This window comes from Gastrolobium bilobum, unplaced genomic scaffold (assembly GCF_033153095.1).
Source record: "Gastrolobium bilobum isolate Gb01-03AN ecotype WA unplaced genomic scaffold, APGP_CSIRO_Gbil_v1 utg1221, whole genome shotgun sequence".
NCBI classification, from domain to species: Eukaryota; Viridiplantae; Streptophyta; class Magnoliopsida; order Fabales; family Fabaceae; genus Gastrolobium; species Gastrolobium bilobum.
Genome location: NW_026897257.1, coordinates 2,195,148 through 2,203,336, shown reverse-complemented (window position 1 = coordinate 2,203,336; position 8,189 = coordinate 2,195,148). Strand labels below are relative to the sequence as shown.

General features: G+C 33.1%; 1 protein-coding gene across 1 annotated transcript; it reads right to left on the bottom strand.

Annotated features, from left to right (window-relative positions):
• Positions 1-2,191: 2,191 nt before the first annotated feature.
• LOC133305356 (12-oxophytodienoate reductase 3) lies at positions 2,192-7,856 on the bottom strand. Its single transcript, XM_061505554.1, has 5 exons — positions 7,675-7,856; positions 7,389-7,529; positions 4,323-4,453; positions 3,911-4,093; positions 2,192-3,046 (listed from the first exon to the last, which is right to left on the bottom strand). Exons 1-5 carry the CDS (start codon positions 7,749-7,751, stop codon positions 2,385-2,387), a joined length of 1,194 nt encoding a protein of 397 aa, XP_061361538.1. The 5' UTR covers positions 7,752-7,856; the 3' UTR covers positions 2,192-2,384.
• Positions 7,857-8,189: the final 333 nt, after the last annotated feature.

Sequence of the window (8,189 nt, the reverse complement as noted above, 5' to 3'; positions counted from 1 at the left end):
GATCGATTAACCCCTACAATTATACTGTATTTTATAAATATCTTTTTGTGGTGTTTATTTATTTTTTAATTATCATTATCGATTATTTCCTTGAAACTTTGGTTGATTCACCAAAGCTTTACTTTTGAAGTGGAAGCAAAAATTGGATCATGATTATGATCTTTAAAAAAAAAATAGGGGGCGGCACCCCCGAACCCCCGCCCTGAGTGTGCAGACGTAAAGAAAATTTTCTGTGTCCGCCACTGACTACCGTCACCACCATTATACCACCCCCACCACTACCATCGCCGCCACACCACCACCACCACTGTCACCTACCACCGCCGCAGTCACTGCCACCACCACCACCATGATGCCATCACAACCACCACCACCATGCCACCGCTACCATTATCGCCGCCACCAACCACCATCCCCACCACCATTGTCGTAGCCACTGTCGTCACCTCCACAATCACCATCCCCACCAATATCACCGCCATCGCCGCAGCCATTGCTGTCACTGCCACCACCACTACCGTATCGTCGCCGCCACCACCACCACAACCACGAGGAGTTATTCTATGGACCGGTCCTATATAATTGACAAATGCTCCCTCTCACATGCAAAGGACAAAAACAGAAAACAAAAGAAAAAGCAGGGGTAGAATAGTAAAAATAAAATGTTGACTGTGAGTGGGACCACGAAAATATAAGATGGGCCAAAAATTTATATAAAATGTATAAATTTTTTTCCACAACCACACCATATGAAAAGGAAAGTGATGATCCAATTTTTTTTTAAAATTTAATAGAAATTTTTTTTATTATATTATTTGTTATGTCATCAAACACAATTCTCATTCTCGGAATAAAAATAGAACATGTTATCAAACACATTTTTTTTCTCAAAAACTGTTCCAAGGCACAGAAATAGAAAATAATTGTTTCTTTTCAGAAACAATGCTATGAAATAAAATGGTTGTCATGCACACCCTTTGTGGCCATGGTTGGATTCGAATCCTTTTTTTTTCTCTTAACCAAATTGTTTTATTATGTCTGAATTAGTTATATATTTTTCAAACCGGTTTAGAGTAGGTTAGGAATCGATCTATGTTTCAAAATCAATTTACAATTTATAACTGGTTCCAAATCAATTTCAAACCAGTTTTTAACTGGTTCTTCAAAGCAGTTTTTTTGGTTTGATTTAATTTTTAAGATGGATTATAAAATCAATTTTGTTCTCAAAACTAGGTTGGTTCGATGATTTTGCTTAATCCTACCCTTTGCTAATTAATTAATTTTCGGATACTACTCATTAATTCCGTTAAAAAACAGTGTCGTCTATCATCTCTCTCCTGTGAGACAGAGAGAGTGGCATGGCTGACTAAGAAGTACGGACACATATATTTTTGAGAAAAATATGTGTCAGACACGTGTCGGTATCGATACACGGTCAATTTTTTTCGACACATAATCAACTCTTTGACATGCATCCTACGCGTGGTCAACATTTTTCGATAAGCTGTCAACGTTTTTCAACACGTGTTCTTTTAATCCAAATTTTATTTTATTTTATCTTTTTAACTAAACATAAAAATTAATTTATAAATGAAATATTTTCTATTATGGAATTTGACATAAAAAATTAACAAGGTATGAAAAATTATTTTTGCTTTATATTTATATTATGAAATTTGAATATTTGATTGATTATATGACTTATTATGGACGGTTACATATATTAAATGTAAACTATATTATATATATTAAAAATATTGTTTAATATCAAAATATGTTCTAATGTATCAAAATTTAATATTTTTTAGAATTAATATATCGGCGTGTCGTATCCAGTGTCGATGCAATGGAAAATGAAACTGGCTCACGATATATTTCTTTTGTTCCCTTATGTTTCTATCCTAATATTTTTCAAATAATTCTATTTTGTTTTCACGAGTCTTCGTGACTCAATTTAAGTAGTAAAGCGTTGATGTTTTTAAGCCAACAAATGTTTTTATTTATTTTTTTAATCATTACTGTTTTAGCCGAAGCTGCCAAAGAACCTGAACGTGTAAAGTAATTTGGATAATCTGCGTCGACTTTACTGAGAGAAATAAACTACTAATATTTTCCTGATGGTTCATTGGTTATCAGCAGTCCCAACATGGAAAAAAATAAAAAGATAGTTGAAAGATAATGGATTAGAATTATTATGGAAATTGACAAAGTAATTCACAATCAAGTACAGAGCAGCAGCCTAGAGGAAAAGTATCAGGAATTATTTTTTGGTAAAGTATACCAGGCAAGGCAAGTATTCATAATTAAGGCACTCACTTAAGATTTGGAGACTCCAATTATACATATGACAGTATCAAAATTCAAAAACACAAAAAACAATACAATCAAAGACGTGCCCTTGGCTCCTTAGTCCCACTTCCTTTGCTCAGGAAAGGGTAATCCGTGTAGCCTATAACAGGATCCTGTGTGTAAAATGTCTTCCTGTTATACCTAGTTAGATCTGCATTAAGCTTGAACCTTAAGACTAAGTCTGGATTGGAGATGAAAAGACGACCATATGATACCAGGTCAGCATCTCCTTGACCTACAGCTTCCATTCCTAACTCCCTAGTGAATCCACCACTGCACATCAATGTTCCCTCATAAGCTTTTCTCAAGCTCCGCATCATATGAGCTTCCTCTTCCTCACTGCCAGGTCTGCCTGACTCGGTTTGGCCATAAGCAGTGTATCGAGGTTGAGTAACATGAAGATATGTGAGTTTTCTGCCCAGCTCTTTCTGGAGATTGTTGAGCCTCTCAACCACAGCTAAGCCTAGCCCAAGTGGGTCAGAGTCAACGGCATCAAGGTGATCAATTGCTGGTGAAATTCTCACGGCCACTCTTTCTGCTCCAATAGCAGAAACAACAGCTTGAACCACCTGAATTAAGAACCTGCATCGATTTGCAAGTGATCCACCATATTCATCTGTTCGATCATTGATCCCATCCTTTAAGAATTGATCAATGAGATAGCCGTGTGCCCCATGAATCTCGATTCCATCAAAACCTGTATGTCACATTTCATCACATATATGCTTTGATCAGTGTGATAATAACAGCCTAATGATAACAGAATGACGGTAAAGTTTTTGTCTTTTGTTTTGAAAACTAACGTTAAGCACAGGTTTGGATTGAATTCCATTCAACAAACCCACAAGCAGTAATCTAAAAGACAGAATAATTAATCTCCATAACGTCCTATTCTAATAAAAATTAAATTTCGGCACAAGTTAAATGGGTCTTTGTCTTCAACCTTAAAAGGGCTCTTGGTGGGATAGGCATGTGCATCGTCCAAACTACAATCCTTAAGATCTCTTGGAGTGAAGAGGCATATTAGAGATGTAATATATAATCATTCATGTTTCTTCCATCACCTCATAACTTAAGTTTTTGGGAGAGTTGGTTTCTGACACAAACTTTACTACTCCAGTGTAACAAGAAGTGTCACAAGAACTAATCAACACCTCAATTTTTCTGAAATATAAGTATTAAGTGAGTAATCTTGTAGTATTTAACTATGACGCAGTTACTTCTCTTCATTTCGAAGCTCATTACAGCAATATGAGACATTTTGTGTCTAGAACACAATACTAAGATGCATCATTGGACCAACTTCAGGTTTTTTTGCTTGGAAGTTGGAATTTGTTATGGAACCCTTAAAACTGAGACGCAAATAACATTAGAACGACAGCATATCATAGTTATCATTGTTTCTTGCTTTTAATATGTTAAGAATTACAATAAATTATACCAGTTGAGGGAAGCAGGTCTTATACTCGTTTATATCATAACGAACTAAAACTAAAACTACAAAAAATACTAATACTATGTACCAAAAAAAAAACTAAAACTAAAGTGAAAAAAGACTAACCTGCTCGAATTGCATTAATTGCTGATTGCCGATAATGCTGCACTATTTCTGGTATCTCAGAAGCGGCAAGTGCTCGAGGCTCTGGGTATGCGCCATAGGACCCATCGGGCAAGAGAATTCTCCACCTAGCTGATATGGGTTTGCTAGTGGAAGAAATGGGAGCAGCCCCACCAGGTTGATACACTGTTTCACAAATTAAGCAGTCAATGAAGTGTTCAATGAATAAATAACTAAAGGCATAACAAACAACTGATATATGTAAATACAATATCTGCCAAATTACTACTCAAGAGTTTTACATGCAGTTAAATTTTAAGGATGGAATTATGATCCATATAATTTTTTGTAAAATTAAGAATAGAATTCATGATCAAAATTGAATTGGTTGGTGGGATAAGGGGCCATTCATTACCAGGATGAGATGCACGACCAACATGCCACAGTTGACAAAAAATAAAGCTGCCTTTGGCATGCACAGCATCCACTACATTTCTCCATGCATCCACTTGTTCTTCGGAATATATTCCAGGTACATGTGGAAACCTGCATTAAACCATCACTTACATATTAATTAGTACTGAGTCCCTGTTCCACCACAGTACATATTGGTCGAGGCGTGCTTTCTTTTTAGCAACATATTTGTATTTTAAAAAATTTAGTCATTCTTACATCACTTTTAAAATAAAAAAATAAAAAAAATACACATTTTAAGTTTTTTTTTGAACAAATAAAGTACAAAAATAATACAAAATTTTTTAGGGATGAATATTATTTTATTTTTTTTATCTATTTGGAATTAAGGATCACAGCACCGACAACTAGTGGAATCCACGTGCTAAGTTTCTCACCATAGGACGCCTTGTTTGACCGTTCAATTTCAATAAGGTTAAGCATTTAGTACAAACATTTATGCGTTGAAAAAAGGAGGAAAATAATGTTTTGAAGTGTGGCTGTTAAAAATAAAAAATTAAATAAAGGAGATGGATTTGTCACAGTTAAATAAGAAAAAACGTTTCTCAATTTAAATGAAACAATTTTGTATCAAGTGAAATGATAATATTTTAATATATAATTGTTAATTTTTTATATTTTTTTTCCTCCACGGTCCTTTCTTCTTTTTCTCCTCTTAATTTTAAGGACTGGTCGGGTATGGCGGACGAGCATCTCCTCCGCTCGGTCGACGGGGAGCTCATCCGCATCAATGCGGCGAGGTTCATAAAAAAATATATAAAAAAGTAACAAATATACAGTGAAATATGGGATGTCGTAAAGTTGTATCTTTCCAATAAAAGATATAATCATAGTTATCACTACGATTCATGTGATTGTGAGGTGTATCATAAAAGAATTTGTATTGAATAATATGATATTTTCGTATAATATGATACATATATCATATGAAATTAAAATTAATTTAAAATTTATACTTTATAATATAAAAAAAGAAAAAAAGATTTAATTTATAATTTAAATTAAAAAAATCTAATAAATTAAAACAAAAATTTAATTTGTGATTTAAACTCAAAAATTAATATGAAAAAGTTTTATTAATAAAAGAAATAATTAAATAAATATTGTAAATCTCTCTAATCTCTCAAGAAGAAAGATTTTATTTTTGAAAATCATTTAGAGACTATAAGCTTCTGGGTAGGTTATATTTACAAACTTTTTTGTTTAGAAACTTTTACAAACTACAATATCTTTTCTCGAGAAAATACTAGGTTTCACTACATTCTCCCGGGAGAAGATAGTGTAATTTGTAAAAACTTGTCAAGAAAATTTGTAAACGGATCCTTCCTCATAAGCTTCCAACGAATCCAGCCATAGTTTTACATCAGAGAAGTCTCCATTCAGAATTCAAGCTTCGATTTCAGATTTAGTTTTCTTTTCTTATATCCATTAATCTATTTTTATTTTTGAATTTATTTATTTTGGTTTCTCTTGCAGAAATGATTCAAATGGCCTTAAAAAAAATCATAAAATATAAGGATGTAACATATACGATTTGATAAGTGGAGAAGGATTGTAACAATCAAGTTGTATTATACCATGTTACTACCAATCAATCTCACCGTTAGATCGATTATGTTGATCCAATGGTTATATTTATTTCCATCTTTGTATGATCATGATTTTTCAAATTTAATACTTTATATTTATTTTCACCGTTGTATACTTATGATTTCTCATATTTAAAGTGAAAAACTTTAAATATGGTCATGATTCCCCATATTTAAAGTTTTTCACTTTAAATATGAAAAATCATAAGCATACAACGGTGAAAATAAATATAAAATATTAAATTTGAAAAAATCATGACCATACAAAGATGGAAATAAATATAACCGTTAGATCGATTATATTGATCCAACGGTTATATTTATTTCCATCTTTGTATGGTCATGATTCCCCAAATTTAATACTTCATATTTATTTCACCTTTGTATGATTATGATTTCTCATATTTAATGCTTTCACTTTAAATATGAAGAATCATGACCATACAAAGATGGAAATAAATATAACCGTTGGATCAACATAATCGATCTAACGGTGAGATTGATTGGTAGTCACTTAGTTGTCACAATATCCTTCCTCATTCTTATGTTGCCTACCTTTGCCTATCCTTTTCAATACCGTTAGATTACAATCTCATTTAACGATGGAGATTTACAATATAAAATACATTATTTTACTCCTTTCTCTCTCCCACTGGCTCTCACTCTTTCTCTCTCATCCCCTTTCTCTCTCTTCAATGACGCTTCAGAGGAAAAAAATGTGCAATTTTTTTCTAAATTCATCCAATATAAAAATATTGAAATGAGGTGTCAAGAAGAAACAAACTCAAGATGCACTATGTTATAGAACCACGTAGATATATTGTTGGGCGTAATATAGAAAGAACAGAGATCATTTTCTCACCTCAAGTTGAAAAACAAAATAAGAAGGAGATAAATTGATTCGATTTCAAATTTCAATATCAAAGTAAAAACGTTGTGGTAAGCGTGTATTTTGAAATATATCATATTCAAAGATTTAGATTCAAATTGTTGTGATTTATGCCGTGTTCAATTATATCATATTCAAGTTATTTTGAAAATTATACTCATTCAGCAAAACTATCCTGTCATTAATCATTGCACTAGTTTATATTCAAATATAAATTCAAGCCGTAAATTATGCAAATCGATAAAGAGAAAAGGGAGGAGAGAGAGAAAATATGGAAGGCAATGAAAAAAAAGAAATGAAAAATTAATTTATTTTATTCTGCAAATCTCTGCTGTTGGATGAGATTGTAATCCAACGGTGTTGAGAGAGGTAGACAAAGATAGACAAAATAAAAGTAGATAGAATAACTTATCTGATGAAAAAATTATATAAATATGAAATGAATGTATTTATGACCATCATTATTGAAAAGAAATGAGCTCTGTAAAAAGAGGAATAATGGGAAGAGAATAGTAAAACAGAACAGTACCCAGGAGCAGTGGGAGAGATCAAGGTGCCTTCACTGATGAGAAATCCACCTGGAGTTGATCTTTGAGCATAGTACTCAGCAAGCGCAGCCTGTGGAATCCCCTTCAAAGCTCTGCACCTCGTCATCGGCGCCAGCACCACCCTGCAAATTCATCGCCAAAACCCTCTTAATCTCTCATGTTTTGAGGCCAAAATAAACAAATCTAAGAGGGGCAAAATTGTAAAGTAAAAAAAAAAAAGCTCTATTCACTGATATGAAGGCGACGAAAAGTGATCAAGTGTGTGACCTATGAGAGAGGTTGAAGTTTGCCATCTTGTAAGGAGAAAAGAGGGTGGTGCCTCCTTCTGTTGAATTCTCCGCCATTATTCCCTTTCCTCGATTCAATTTTCAGAATCTAAAAGACTTTTAGCACCGATTTAACTTAAAGAGGAGAGAACACCTTTTCATATTCAATTATTGAACATTCAGCTTTGGTCTTTCTTATATGCGCGCATGATAAATATTCTTTTATTTGTTGGGTTCAGCACGTGATTCAACTCGGCGACCCAGGTGGCAATGACCAACTTATGGTTGGGTTTTGGACGGTGATTAGAACCTAACGGGGTCTTTGGTTGAGGAAATTTTTTTAGAATAGTAGAAAAATATAATAGATAGAGAAATGATTGGAAAGATAGATAAAATGAGATAGGTAGAAAAATGTAAAAAAAAGTTGTTTGGTGGAGAAAAACTTTACTGGAAAATTAGGTAACTTTATTAAATCAACGGTCTATTAAAAGCCAAATAATCGGTTTTCCGAAAAAT

What these genes read in the sequence shown, in the direction of transcription:
- LOC133305356 (XM_061505554.1), bottom strand. Translation starts at nt 7,751, where the DNA reads ATGGCGGAGAATTCAACAGAAGGAGGCACCACCCTCTTTTCTCCTTAC. An exon ending in AACTTCAACCTCTCTCATAG is followed by an intron (nt 7,530 to 7,674) that starts GTCACACACTTG and finishes ATGAATTTGCAG; the next exon opens with GGTGGTGCTGGCGCCGATGA. An exon ending in TGGTCGTGCATCTCATCCTG is followed by an intron (nt 4,094 to 4,322) that starts GTAATGAATGGC and finishes TTTGTGAAACAG; the next exon opens with TGTATCAACCTGGTGGGGCT.